The sequence below is a fragment of the Carassius auratus genome, chromosome 31 (genome assembly GCF_003368295.1).
Source record: "Carassius auratus strain Wakin chromosome 31, ASM336829v1, whole genome shotgun sequence".
In the NCBI taxonomy this organism is placed as follows: Eukaryota; Metazoa; Chordata; class Actinopteri; order Cypriniformes; family Cyprinidae; genus Carassius; species Carassius auratus.
Window position 1 is genome coordinate 21662031 of NC_039273.1, and position 15368 is coordinate 21677398.

The 15368-nt window shown below is 37.0% G+C and overlaps 1 protein-coding gene and 1 long non-coding RNA gene across 2 annotated transcripts in view; both read left to right on the forward strand.

Annotated features, from left to right (window-relative positions):
• Positions 1-8908, forward strand: part of LOC113050824 (unconventional myosin-X-like) — a 59742-nt gene extending 50834 nt beyond the window's left edge. Inside the window, exons 25-40 of the mRNA XM_026214185.1 lie at positions 163-286; positions 1192-1435; positions 1575-1670; positions 1766-1859; positions 1942-1997; positions 3072-3214; positions 3386-3580; positions 4429-4586; positions 4712-4835; positions 4961-5258; positions 5369-5576; positions 5957-6093; positions 6262-6385; positions 7128-7607; positions 7846-8037; positions 8162-8908. Of these exons, the coding sequence (XP_026069970.1) occupies positions 163-286; positions 1192-1435; positions 1575-1670; positions 1766-1859; positions 1942-1997; positions 3072-3214; positions 3386-3580; positions 4429-4586; positions 4712-4835; positions 4961-5258; positions 5369-5576; positions 5957-6093; positions 6262-6385; positions 7128-7607; positions 7846-8037; positions 8162-8266 (2778 nt within the window). The 3' untranslated portion in view covers positions 8267-8908. The remainder of the gene's footprint in view (positions 1-162; positions 287-1191; positions 1436-1574; positions 1671-1765; positions 1860-1941; positions 1998-3071; positions 3215-3385; positions 3581-4428; positions 4587-4711; positions 4836-4960; positions 5259-5368; positions 5577-5956; positions 6094-6261; positions 6386-7127; positions 7608-7845; positions 8038-8161) is intronic.
• Positions 8909-11868: 2960 nt separating this feature from the next.
• On the forward strand, positions 11869-13984 carry LOC113051131 (uncharacterized). The gene is made up of 3 exons (XR_003276864.1): positions 11869-11931; positions 12820-12939; positions 13518-13984. It is a non-coding gene; the product is annotated as an uncharacterized LOC113051131 (long non-coding RNA).
• The last annotated feature ends 1384 nt before the right edge of the window (positions 13985-15368 follow it).

Sequence of the window (15368 nt, forward strand, 5' to 3'; positions counted from 1 at the left end):
AGAAAACTTCAGGTTTTTTATAATTTAAAACAAATACTTAGAATTTACTTTAATTAAAACATATTTACAAATTCCAAAGTCCCTAGAATGGAAATTTTGTCAGGTTTAGCTCACTTCCATGCAGGCACATATTTGTATACTCTGTCTGTCTCTTTTTTTAAGTATGCTGACAGCGATGATGAGCATGATGGGTATGTGGACACAGATGAGGAGGTATCCAATGGTAAAGTCAGCATCTTGAATGGGAACGGACCTCCGTACTTCCACAGTTACCTTTACATGAAGGGTAAGAAATCAAAGATTAAATCTTTTTACAATAAATAAAGTCCCTAAGGCTGTGGCCCTCAACCTTTTTAAATTCAAGGCCCCTATTGTCTTGATAATATTCAAAGGGCCAAAATGGATCTGGTACTTCTGTTGTAATGTCAAAGCTACTCATTTAAACACTTTTCACACAATGTATTAAAAAAATACAATTATGATTTATAATTAATACAAATTACATATTTCCAGACATTTCAATAAAGAGTAGAGCATGGCACTAGCAATTCCAAGGTCATTGGTTTGATTTGCAAGGAATGCATAATTTGATTAAGAAAATATATTTTGAATGCAAAGAAAGTCGCATTGGGAAAAAAGCGGCTGCCAAATGCATAAATGTAATTTTTCTTCAGTGTTTACACTTTTTATGACAAATTCATTTAAATAGCTTTTCTAGTCTTTCATGTTTGTGGGTTTATATGTGTCTGTGTGTGTGTGTGTTTTATATATATATATATATATATATATATATATATATATATATATATATATATATATATATATATATATATATATATATATATATATATATATATACACACACACACATTTCTACCCAACAAAATATTTTCGAGTGTGCTATAACTAGAAAAATATTATATATTCCTTATTGAAATTTCCTTTATTTTACAGGTCTAGAAATAATACTTTTTCATCACAAGTTTTCCAAAGTTGTGAGAACCTTGGTTCCTAAATAAAAATGACAGTTGTTTAGAGAATGATTTAAGATAAGAAATAAAATGCCAGTTTACACCATTTTAGCTAGATCTTTTGTGGCTTATTTTAAAGCCTGTTTTATCATATTTTAAATAATTTAAAGATATCTTGAGACCTGTATAAAAGTATGAATCTTCTTTATCTCTTCCGTAGCTGGCTTGATGATCCCATGGCGCAGGCGTTGGTGTGTTCTGAAGGACGAAACATTCATGTGGTTCCGCTCTAAACAGGAGTCGTTTAAGTCAGGCTGGCTGTACAAGAAGGGCGGCGGTCTATCCACTCTCTCTCGCAGGAACTGGAAGATGCGCTGGTTCGTTCTGCGCGACACCAAGCTCATGTACTTTGACAATGACAGCGAGGAAAAGCTGAAAGGGGCGATTGACATCCGCTCGGCCAAGTAAGTATGAGAGAAATAGGAAACAATACTGTGGGATCATTAGGTGTCTATGTCAGATAGCAAGACAGTTTTTGCGATTTTTGTTTGCAAATGACAGAAACCCTGGATCAGGTTTTATCAAGTTTTTTCCTGTTTTTAGGGAGATTGTGGACAATCATGAAAAAGAAAATGCTCTGAATATTGTGACAGATGAGAGAACATACCAGGTGTTTGCCGAGTCACCAGAGGATGCCAGGTATGCTGACACCTTCATCTCCATGTTTTTTTCCATAAGTGGACTGAACTGCTCATACTCACTCTACACTCTTTGTTTTTCTTTCCTTCACTTAGTGGTTGGTTCACCGTGTTGAGTCGGGTCCACAATGCCACCCCAGACCAGCTGCTTGAGATGTCTCATGAGCAGGCCAACCCAAAGAACGCTGTAGTCAGTGTCCTTACACTTTGTGCACTTTCACAATTAAACCTTCTTTCTATTTCAACAATTGGCTTTGCTCTCTTTCTCTCAGGGCACATTGGATGTTGGATTGATTGATTCAGTTTGTGCTTCAGACAATCCTGACAGGTGAGTGTCAAGAAGAAAACCAATGGCCGAAATTACTTACAGCACTTGAAGCTGAATTGTGCTATTTTTTCTACTTCTATAGTTTTCATTTTTAATTTTGTGTCAACATTTACTTCAATAACAAAATAAAAAATCCACAACAGCATTGTGATCTTCCAAAAGAAAAAGAGATACATTGATTACAAAAGATTTGTTGATGACAGTGGTTAGAATACACTTACTCAGCTGTTGTATTAGAAACTTTTACGTAGCAGTGTTAAATTTCTGTGTTTTAATGACAAGATAATATAATGCAAAGTACTGAGTTATAAATGTATGTAAAAAAAAGAAGAAAAATACTTTGTTACATTTACATAACTGGGGAAGCGTATCATCTCAGTCTATGAAAATGGTCCATTATGAGTAAGCCATTTTTTCAACCTGTCCTCCAACCAAGACGCTCGTATAGGTCGTTTGTCCAAATCCCTGAAATCTGAACCATCAGAGCGTATACTACAATTGCGCCCCTATCAGCAAAAGGTCGTTTTCATATTAATGTTTTGTACTCTTTTATTTGCACTCTGATTTGCGTTTCGTGTAGCTCAGTTGGTAGATTATTGCATTATACCTTGCTATCATGGGTTCGATCCCAGGGAACAGACGTGCATGAAAATTTATATGCTCAAAAAAGTCATAATTTAGCATGATTTCTGTGAGGGTTAGGTTTAGGGGTGTGGTCATTAGAACAAATAAGCCACCTAGTAAAATATGTAGGAAATACTGTGAGATCGGTGTAAAAATCCCACACATTGCAATTAAATAAACGTGCGTTTTGATTGGTAATGACGTTATACGTCATTTCATAACGACAGGCGCAACGCGTGCAACTTTAACCTATATTGACATTTTTGTTGTAGGACAGTCTCCATTTTTTGGCTGTATCAAAATATAAATATTTGAATGCTTATGTAATGCTAATGGCACAGAAGTTACACACTTTACCTTTAACATTTGAATTTGTATTGCTAAATATCGGAAGATAGAAAGTGTCTAACATTACCATTTTTTTCACAAATTCTATTTCCTTTCAAATAGGCCCAATTCATTTGTGATCATCACAGCTAATCGTGTGATCCACTGTAACTCAGACCTGCCAGAGGAAATGCATCACTGGATCAGTCTGCTTCAGAAACCCAAAGGAGACTCCAAGAGTGATGGACAGGAGTTTCTGGTCAGAGGTGTGTTACTAATCTTTAACAGAGTTGTAACCTGAATTTGGGTACCAAATGAATTTTATTTGTGGTTGATTAGTTATTTAACATGTCTATGAGTATTTGGATTCAAAGAGATATGATTGCATTAAGGACAGTGTATATTTTAGGTTCTGTAACTGTTTCTTTGTGACACAGGATGGCTGCACAAGGAGATGAAAGCTGGAGCCAAAAGTTCTGCTCTCAAACTGAAAAAGCGCTGGTTTGTCTTGACAAACAACTCTCTGGACTACTTCAAGTCTTCTGAACGTAATGCATCTAAGATGGGCACGCTAGTTCTGAACAGCCTGTGCTCTGTGGTCCAGCCAGAGGAGAAAAGGTTTAAAGAGACAGGTGAGTATGAATGGTCATGATATGATGTGATTATTAAAAGTATAGTTATTATAATAAGTATAGTTATTATAGTAAGTATGGAATTATAGCTCAAGTTTCATAAGTAATAGAACAGAATATATTATATCACTTAATAAAAGTACTGGACCATGCTTATTAAATAGAATATAGATGTACTGAATATTTCATTAACTAATGTTAACAAATGCAGCTTTAAAATTTAAAAATGGAAATGGAATCTTACAAATTGTAAATTGTTATAATTTCAAATAAAACCAAATGGTCATGCTTCAAAACGGCCATGTTTAAACATGAATACCCTCACACTTTATTGGCTGTTATTTTGGATCACTTGATGGTCATCCAGTCAAAGTTATAAAAAGCACCGGACAAAAAGAGCAGCACTGTGATAACATCTATAACTCGCAGGCATCACACACCGGATGCATTCAGTTCAAGCGGCTGTCAAGAACAGTTTATTTAATCACCAAACATGCAAAGGTTCACTACAGGATAAGTCGATGAGTTTGAAGTTTGTAGCAAAATGGAAACAGAAAACGCAATCTGATTTGTAGCTGTATATATAAAGCATACAGACTTTATTAGAGCTACAGAAAGAAAAACATTCGCTGAAAAAAGGCACAGTACACCAGTCATGGGTTAAGAAATTATACATGCGAACAACAATATTATAAAAAAAAAAAAAAATTCTAATAAAAGTATTTAAATTGTTGGTGATATTTCATTCATTTTTCATTTATTTTGAATAATAAGCATTTGTTGAAAATTACTTTTTCTCTCTTTTAAACTAAGATACATGATGATGCTGATGTCTGGTTACACTGCAGGTTACTGGAACATCACAATTCATGGGCGTAAACACTCATACCGTCTGTACACCAAGATTCTGAATGAAGCCATGCGCTGGGGGTCTGCCATTCAGGGTGTAATTGACAACAAGGCGCCCATTGAAACGCCCACCCAGCAACTTATTAGGGACATCAAGGTAATCAGTTTTTAAAACATAAGTCTGTTTTTTGCACTCAAGGTTAGAATGGATAAAACTGTTGATGAATAAAAATGGTAGATAAATTGTGGCCTTTCCTTTTGCCTTTTATGACATTTGTGTAGGAAAACAGTGTGAACTCTGAGGTTGTGGAACAAATGTATCGAAGAAACCCCATTCTGAGATATACCCAGCATCCCTTGCATTCACCTCTTCTGCCACTATCATATGGAGAGGTCAGCGAAAGCTGTGAGTATCGTCCATAAGCTAAATCCCTCGCACATGTATGATGCATTTTGTATTCTAAGTTCATCTTCCTCTCTTTTTCTCACAGATTATCTTGCTAACAGATCTCTTTCTCCTTTCTTCTGCAGTGCAAAAGGAGAAGGGTTATGGAAGCCTGCAGGATGAGGCAGTGAAGATCTTTAACTCTCTTCAGGAAATGGAGATAGTTTCGGACCCTGTCGCCATCATCCAGGGCATCCTGCAGACCTGCCACGATCTGCGGCCACTGAGAGACGAGGTGTACTGTCAGCTGATCAAACAGACCAATCACGTGCCCCAACCCAACAGCCCTGCAAACCGAGGACACTGGCACCTGCTCACCTGCATGAGCTGCACCTTCCTGCCCAGTCGTGCCATCCTGCGCTACCTCCGATTTCACTTGAAGAGGTACAAGGGAGATGCTCATTAAATAGCATCTTGGAGTTGAATATGGGTTATGTTTCCATTTCAAGGGCCATTTGACAAACACTGCATTTTTTCTGTGAATAATCCCTCAGAGTTAGAGAGCGCTTTCCTGGCACTGAGATTGAGAAGTATGCCCACTTCATTGGTGAGTCCCTAAAGAAGACAAAGACCAGGGAGTATGTCCCCTCACAGGAGGAGATCGCCGCCCTGCTGAACAGACAGGAAATGACAACTATTGTGTACTGCCATGGAGGAGGGTCTTGCAAGATATCCATCAACTCACACACCACGGCTGGAGAGGTAAGAGGAAGAGAGAGAAATTTAATCGATTTTATTAACATACTTGGACATCATTTCACGAGTTCACACTTACATATATTTAGCTAAAGTAATGAACTCTAGTGGAGGAGATGGGGTGGAGGGGGGATGCTAATAAACCGTCAATGGAGACAGGCAGGTCAGCTGTATTTATACCCTAGGGTTGATTATTTTAAGTGTGCTCCACCTGTGCTAATTAGGCTAAGTATCTGACGTGCTCCTCCCGAATCTTGTTAATGAAACTACATTTTGTCATCTCTGCTTTGAAATATATAATGAAGTGACATAGCATGTCTAAAGTTGGATAAATGTAATGTCTTATTTTTCTGTGTCAACACTTTGTGTCAACACTTGGTGTCAAGGTGGTGGAGAAGCTGATTCGTGGTCTGGCGATGGAAAACAGCAGGAACATGTTTTCTTTGTTTGAGCACAATAAGGTGGAGAGTCGGGCCATAGAAAGCCGTGTAATTGTTGCAGATGTTCTAGCGAAGTTTGAGAGGTAATGAACAGTTCATATGGTCTATGTTGATTAGATTATTTCAAATGAATTGTTGCTCCATTTCTATATTTAAAACTATCTATAGCATCTATAAAACCTATATTTATGTACATGTTATTTCTGTTGGCTTTATGACTGAGGGTCATCTGCTCTCATCTGTTCTTTCAGGTGGGCAGGTAGTGAAGAAGAGGAGGAGGAAGGCCCCTGGAGGCTATATTTCAAGCTCTATTGCTTTCTTGATGTGGAAAGCATGCCCAAAGAGGGAGTAGAATTTGCATTCATGTTTGAGCAGGTGAATTAATTATTTCTATTTGGTAAAATTTTTATGGCCAATAAAGAGAATTCTTACTATTGATTCACCTGATTTAAATCACGTAGTCAGACCCGCTTTTAAAAAAGTTTCTACTCTAATCATGTGTGTTGGAATGTTTTCTTTAAATGGAATTAACCTAGAATATGCAAAACCTTATTTACAGTCTTCACATCACTTTCACTCCAAAAATCTAATATTTCCCTAACAACAATTGGCAGAAAAAATGATTTGCAATGCCACAATTCATTTCAACTAACCTACGCTTATCTTTGATCGTTTTTACCACTTTATGAGCATATTTTATTTATCTTACAAATTATATTTTGTAATTATATATATATATATATATATATATATATATATATATATATGTGTGTGTGTGTGTGTGTGTGTGTGTGTGTGTGTGTGTGTATAGAGAGAGAAAGATATAGATACAGATATATAGATATAATAACGCTAACTGCAAAAATTTACCAATTTACATTGTTTCATTAGATAAAACTATATTATAGTAAAAAAAATTATTTTCACTTGTATTTTCAACAATTCAAACCGAAAGAAACTAGAATAGAAGTGAAGATATGCTTCAGTCTCATGTTTTTCCACTCATCTTGTGATCTAGCATGATTGACCAATTCGGGCAAATGGGCCCTGATGTGGGTATCTTTATGCCATCATTATTGGACATCTGATTTGGGCATCTTTCACTCTTCTCTCTTAGGCTCATGAGAGTCTCATCAGTGGTCACTTCCCAGCCCTTGAGGAAACCCTCCAGCACTTAGCAGCCCTGCGACTGCAGTACATCCACGGTGACGTGGCCCGTACACCCTGGAGCCTAAGCAGTGTCTACCCTGTTGGACGACTTCGCACTCGCATACTCCAGTCCACCAAAGCAGGGGTTGCTGGGGTACCCGGGGCAGGTATAGTAGGGCCAGGAGGTCACACTTTAGAACGCCGGAAGACCAACTTCCTAGACGGGACGCTGAGACGCAGCTTCAAGACAGGATCGCTGAAGAAACAGCGTGTTGAAGAGGAACAGATGTTGGAGATGTTTGTAAAGGAGGAGATGTCAGCCACACTGGCCAGTGTTCTGGAGAAATGGAGCCGACTACAGGGCATGCCTCAGCACCAGGCCATGCTCAACTATATGACCGTCATCAAAGAGTGGCCAGGATACGGGTCCACACTGTTTGATGTAGAGGTATAAATCATAAATATATGGTTACAGCCTTGAAAGTAGCAATATTTATCATAACTAACCCTTAGCTAAGCCCCAAAGTGCTATGTTATTTCAAACTTGTCATGATACATTTAGAACTAACAGATAGCTAAATTCTGACTCCTTTTCAGTTCTCCTTAATGTTGCAGTAAGTAATTTAGTCACTGATGTTAACTGAGATTACTAATTACGTGTTGTGTTTTTATTTATCCCTCTGCAGTGTAAGGAGGGCGGCTTCCCTCATGACCTGTGGCTGGGAGTCAGTGCTGAAAACGTCTCTGTGTACAAGCGGGGGGAATCCAAACCACTGGAAACTTTCCAGTATGAGCACATTGTTTTCTTCGGAGCACCTCAGCCCAGCACATACAAAATCATTGTTGATGAAAGAGAGATGTTCTTCGAGACGTCTCAGGTGATACACTTTTGTGCCTCTGTTATCAGTGCTTCCACGTTTCCTTTTCTGTGGTAGGATTAGCATGTGATTTTAACATGGATTAACAATTGATTAACAAGTTTGTTTTGTTTTGTGCTTTAAGGTGGGTGAAATCACTAAGATCATGAAGGCGTACATCAATATGATTGTCAAAAAACGCTGCAGTATCATGTCCATCACCAGCAACAGCAGCGCCTGGATCAGGTGATTGACACAAACTAGAGCTCAAAGTGTCCAGGAACATAATGTGAGGAACGTGAAGTATACTGCTGACCGTCATTGAAGAAAGAGAGCAGGGAAGAAACAGACTTCACCTCTACAACGATTTACCTGAACCTACTGGAATCCTCTGTATACATGTCCTAAATACAACAGCAAAGGTTTATTTAATATTTATTGGACCAGTTTGACCTTTACAGAGCACAACAAAGCCTGGCTACCTGCTCACTGTTCCCTCCCCTCACTGCCAGCACCCTGACTTATGACCAAACTATTCTTCTCCATTACACGCGTCTCTCCATCTTCAGTTTTCAGTCAGTGATATTGTACCTGACAGTCACCTATGACTCCATTTACCGGTAGTTTTACAAAGGTGTGCATATTGTGCTTGTGTGTGGGATCACAAATGCACACACACACACACACACACAGGTGAATGCTTTGTGGAGTACATACAGAGACATTTTGTAAAGCCATGCCTGCTGGAGGCCTTTCAGAGAGCAGGAGAAGAAAGCTGTGCGTTAACATTCCCATACAACTCAATGACAGCTGCTCGGCTGGCACAGGAAACCCCAGAAGTTGAATTCTGACATCTTTCCTCATGACCCCTCATTGTCTCGCATACAGGTTTTTTTAAGCCAATCACCTGAGCCATAAATGCCATGTGACTGGAGCCATAGGAAAACGACATCATGGCAGCTCTGATTGGCTGATGGCACTGCAGGGAACATGCACAGTTGCTTAAAATATATTAGTCATGATAAAAAAAATCTGCTATAAAGAAATCTGTGCAATTTATATGTTGCTTCCGAAAAGTGTAGTTATGAAATCTACCAGCAGAAGCCACTTGCAGTCTGTTAGCCAATCAGATCGCAGTATATCTGGAGCCGGCACTATGGATATCAGCAGTGACTGTCTACTTATTTTTGAGACTGTTCACACATTATCAATGCAACAAACATCCTATTTTGTATTAAATGCCAGAGTGTTACATTTGATACTGTCTAAATTATTTGTATTTACAATTCATTTTTTTGTTTTTTTGTTTCCACTGATACAAAGCTTGTGTAATTTTAACTGTACCGAGGCACAAATGCATACACATTTTGACCAGTTTGATAATTTAGAGTGTTCAAAAACTTACCATTTACTAAGCACCTCTATTCACTATTACAGAGATCGGATAACGGTTATTAAGTGTTATGCAAGTAGAGCTAGATCTGCCTGCCCAGTGCAAGCAATAAAAAAGTACTGTATTAAGCAACAGGAGTCAAGATTCAAAATGCATGTATTTGTACTCTTACAACACGTACACATAACATTAATTGTGAAACACTTACACTTATTTTATGATTAAAGCACTTAAACTGTTTAGAGCCTGTTCCACTAAGACATTTGATGTGAAAACTATGGGCCCACAGAATGCAAGGCTATGGATCTTGCTGACCTCAACCTTTTGAATGATTTAAATTAGATTTTTTTAAATAAATTTTATTCAGCAAAGATGCATTAAATTAATCAAAGGCGACAGTAAAGACATTTATAATAACAAAGGATTTATTTTTCAAATAAATGTCGTTCTTCTAAACTTTACATTCAACAAATAATCCCTGGGAAAAGAAGAAGCTCAACTGTTTCCAACTGATAATAATAATTTCTTGAGCACCAAATCAGCAAATGAGAATAATTTCTGAGAGATCATGTGGCAATGAAAACTGGAGTAATGACAGCTGTAAATTCATCAATTACTATTAAAATAGAAAACAGTTATTTTAAACTGTAATAACATTTAACAATTTTACAATGTTGGTGTAAACAATCCTCATTAAACTGTCAAATGTTTCATCATATTTGACTGCACAGAAAAATCTGCACAAACTGAGACAAGTGGGTCTCTGAATTTAAAAAAAGGCTTTGCTTAAGGAGCATAAATCTGGAACGCCTCAAATTCTATAAAGTGCATCTCGACCAACTAGTGGCTAATCTTATGTAGCTGCATATCTGTTCCCTCAAACCACAGGTAAAGTGACAGTCTTTTCTTTACAAGAACTGCCTGACAAATTACCCTAAACATCTCATATAAAACAGGTTGAACACTCTGCATTAAGACATATTCTACAAGTTTACTGTTTTTGCTCTTGTCAGATTTTTTATTTCGCTTTCTGACAATGTATCATGGCTAAATCAGCCTTTGTGTGTTTCATGTCATGATGGAGCTCTGCTAAGACTGTTATCAGAGTGGCCATGCGGCCAGAGAGACGACAGACAGCAGACATAACAGAGATCTAAAAGGGATCATAACACCAAGAAACATAATTCATTGACTCTCGATCAACACAGAATGATTCCATGTATGCCTGTTGTTTTTCTTTCTGTTAGTATAATCCTACAACAGTACCTGTGTAATTTTGCTGTTTGATATGCAGATATATTTGTCAGTGTAATGCAAGTTTTTTTTGTGAACGTGTATGTCTGAATTTAATGATGAATTGAAACAAGGATATGATGGAATATGGAATATTATTATGTTTAGGAAGCTATGTGTGTGGGGATTTCTATTATGATATTGTTATGATTATATTTATGAAACCGAATGGGAAGGGGTGGGTGAGGGTTTGGTGTATTTATCTGTTATGATGGTGTTATAGTTGATGAGTGGAGAAATGAAGGTGCAGGGTCACCCTTTCATGCTGATCTCAGATTTTTCTCCATCCTTCATTCCCTTTTCTTAAACCACAGAGGATCAGATCAGCATTAAAGGGCTGCCAACAATGTGAAGAAATGGCTAGAATTGACTTGTCATGAGTAACTGGAGAAGATTTGATGTGACGGTGTGTTGAAGTAATAAGCAGTATTTGTTGATGTTGCTGTTTGTGTGTGTGTGTGTGTATGTGTAAGTGTGTGTTAAGAGAAGGTGGTGTCAGAGCAGCCGAGAAGACTCATGTGCTAGCTTACACTCTGCCTCATACACACATATTGCCACACACATGACATCATAGACATTCACATACAAAGATCGACATAAAACATGCACACAGATATAGCACGGTTGGTTCTGTCTCTCTCACACATTCACACTGGGGTCCTTGCTCAGCTGCAGGCAGCCAGTACAAGGCCTGAATGTATTTTTTTCTTCATTGCCATTGTTATACTATAAATTATAGCTTACGCTGAATAAAAAAATAATAATTGTGCTTATTAAAATATTGAAAGGGAGAAAAAAATGTTTTGTTTTGTAACTGGCTTTACAAAATTCTTTAATAAATTATTGTAATTTATCTCAAAGTAGTGGTTTTATTTGTATATTAAATATCCTAAATGGAGCTGAATATTGTTAGTCCAGGAACTGCTTGGCCAAGTATGGTGTTCCATACTCGGAATTTGTGCTCTGCATTTAACACCCGATTCGAACGTTATCACTCGATTGAATGGGGCGTTATCAGCGGTTATCAGCCCATAGAAATGGGCCAGGAGGGGCCTCCTGTGCCTACTAGTAGGCTCAGAAGGCCGTGATCATCCATCCAAATGGTTGATCACCCACAAATATAGAAGAGAAGACTCCAGATCCAATCCCAGAATTCCTGCTCACCTGTAATCGGAAGTCTACTGGACGAATGCGGGAACGTTGCGATATTTCCTGCTTAATATTTTCAGGTAAGACTATTAAAATTATAAAACTGAGCATTTAAACTGTAATGGAAAACAATACATACACTCGTATTGCGTGTCATTATTGTTGACATGAGATAACCGTATTGCGATGTGTCTGCAAACGTTATCGCTAGACAATATTACGTTATTAGCCTGTCGTTATGTTAACGTTACATGCTTGATGTGAGCATTAACGTTGCTAATATGAGTTTGTATTTACGTCTGAAGCTAATGGGGGAATTTATTTTCTAGTTAAACTGTCAAAATGACTTTTTACACTCTTACATGCTATTGTGTATGCTCGATAACGCCTCACTGAAGCCAGATCATAGGACTAATATAACCCATATCGACTTGAGAGAAATATTAAACACAAGATGTATTTTACGGCTGTTTGGAAACCTTGGGATCTTGTCTAGAGTGTAAAATAAAGTTCTGTGGGTTTGGATCTATCTATCTATCTATCTATCTATCTATCTATCTATCTATCTATCTGTCTATCTGTCTGTCTGTCTGTCTGTCTGTCTGTCTGTCTGTCTCTCTCTTTCTCTCTCACTCTCTCTAAAGCTTGCTAGCTGTGTATATATTTATATAATTGATCTATCTATCTATCTATCTATATATATATACATGAAGCGTCATGAAACAGATTTTCATGATAGTATTTGGGAAGTACTTCACTCACACAAATTGCATTCATCAGTTTAAGAATGCTGAGTGTATTGAAAAGAATCATCAGGTCATCTACTTTACACTTTATCTTGTTTTTACAGAGTTGTTACAGATAAATGGTTTTCACAACCCAAGTACTGATTGTCGTTGTATGAATTTACTTTAAAAGGAGATGCTGACTAATGCGTTAAGTTTTCTGTGCATCTATTTTTTCTTCAGGCACAATGAATGATATTAAGGGCAGGTGCGCCACATTGGGGGAAGATGCAAAGAAAAAATACATTCAAGAGGCAGCAGCACTGAGGGCACATGGGCAGGCACAGGACACTAAACCCTGAGGTGAGGGATGCCCGAATTAAAATGCACCTTAAGAAGCTGAAGTTAGATGTTTGGAAACAGGATTCATTTGCTAAGCATTAGTGGTATTCTTAAAGTATTAGATGGAAGGATGATCAACAGCAATTGTGGTGTGTGCAGAACATTGTGTTAGACAACTGGATTGTTTATCTCTAGTTTTTAATCATAATTTCAAATGAGTTCGTTACAAAAAAATATTCCAGCTGATTTTTGTTTACAAGGCTATCAACATCAAATATTCTCACATTGAAGAAATTGTCAAAGACTCATACCACCATCTCAAACTGGAAGCAGCTGAAGAACAAAGTGGTCATGAGATTTGTTAAATTAAAATGTAGTTACCCCTCTGTTTCAGGTTTGATTTACATCCATTTCTGAAACGAAAAACCCAGAGTTTTCCTAAAGATCTGAGATGAATTGATGTACAATACCCACATATTCCTTTGGCAACAGTTAAAAATGAACACGCTGCCTTTGAGATGTTGCTTTAAATATAGTGATGAGTATGATTTAAACTAACTGGCTTGACTTTCAAAATATTTGTGTTTTTTCTTTGGTAGATGGAGGCAATTTGTGCTGTGTCTGCCACGTCCATTTTGATGATAAGAAGAAGAATGCAAGAAAGAAGTGGCGCTCATTGTCTCAGTGCACAGTGTGCCAATCATGGTCACACACAGGACGTGGCTTTAAAAAGAACATGTGCGTTCACTGCCAGGGTCAAGACACCATGCTAACACCCTGAAGATGTATCTTGTTACTTGTTTGAGTTGTTTTTACTGTGTTGACGGCCCCCAACCCATCCATACAAACACACACACACACACACACACACACACACACACAATACATACATATGCTGCAAATTCATTGTAATGACCACACTTCACACGTAAGAAGAAAATTGTGATCTTTTTGTTATTTTCATTCACCCCATTTTTTATTTATTATTGTTGTTTGTTGGCACCATCAATGTGTTCTCCTTTATACAGGACTTATGTGGGGACCAATAAAGTTATATTGTACTGAATTGAGTCTACATGTTTTTATATATATATATATATATATATATATATATATATATATATATACACCTGTTTCATCATTGGTTCAGTAGGGCTGGGTTTTAGCAAGGACCTCACCTTAATATTCACAACAGTGGGTCAGAGTATGATTTCATGTTATGATTAGATGCTTCACATAACTTTATATTTTTCACAGTTTTGCTGTCAGTAGGAGATGCTTGGCAAAAAAATATATTGAAAAGATGGTTACTGGTACTTGTAGAAACTTTGGTATACAGCTGAACACTACAATTTATTTATTTTAAATTTAAATGGTTTCTATGGCATTGCTTACTTCCACTCTGAAGTATTTTCTTCACAATTACTGTTACGCTTTTATTTTAATGATAAACATTTAAGAGAAAATGTGAAGGGTATCATTTTATCTGTGTTAAGGATATCAATTGTTTCTCCTTGGATTCAGATAAATAAAGTTTATTGTCAGTTTATGTGAGGGAGGACTGGTGTGTTCCACTTTTGTTTGCAGTTGTCTGCCATGGGTAGACTACATTTAATTCAAAGTGCTGTCGTTCAATTATATTTATATATATATATATATATATATATATATATATATATATATATATATATAATTAATTATACATTTTAAATCTGATTAGTTTATCTGGTTTGCAAATTAGGGTTGTAAAATTATATATTTACTGAACATATAAAATATCTAGTATAGCCAAACTATTAATTACATTGCATCTAGATGAATGCAAAGAAATTAATTGACATGCTTTCAAACATGCTTTTTAAATGACACATGAGTTTTGGTAACATGGACAGAGAAAACATTTAATGATCTTCTGCTCAGAAACCTTGTAAAAACTTTAACTTTTACCAGCCATTACCAGCATTCTTCAAATTATCTTTTTTTATGTTCAACATAAGAAAGCAACTCATACAGGTTTGGAATGACATGAGGGTTAGTAAATGATGACAGAATTTTCATTTTTGGGGGAACCATCCCATAATTAGATTTGCCACATGGGAACCAAACAGAAATGCAAAATGAGTCTCTCTGTGTGTGTGTGTGTGTGCGGACAGGGTATTTGTCATGTTGTGGGTTCATAAATCTGTTTACAAAGTCAGAAACAAACAAACAAGCAAATAGCTTCTTTTTATATAGGCTATGGCTATTGAGCCTTCAAATAGCTCTCTGAAACTACACCCGAGATGGCTTGTGCATGTGAAATGAGAAAATTAAAACTTTGTCGTAGAGCTAAACCATATACATTGTTAGAAAGGTCTTGACCCAGAGAGTAACATATGTAAGTATGAAGATTCTACATAGCTCCTGTTTTGAAATACTGACCTTTGAAACATCACCTTGGTGCATATTTG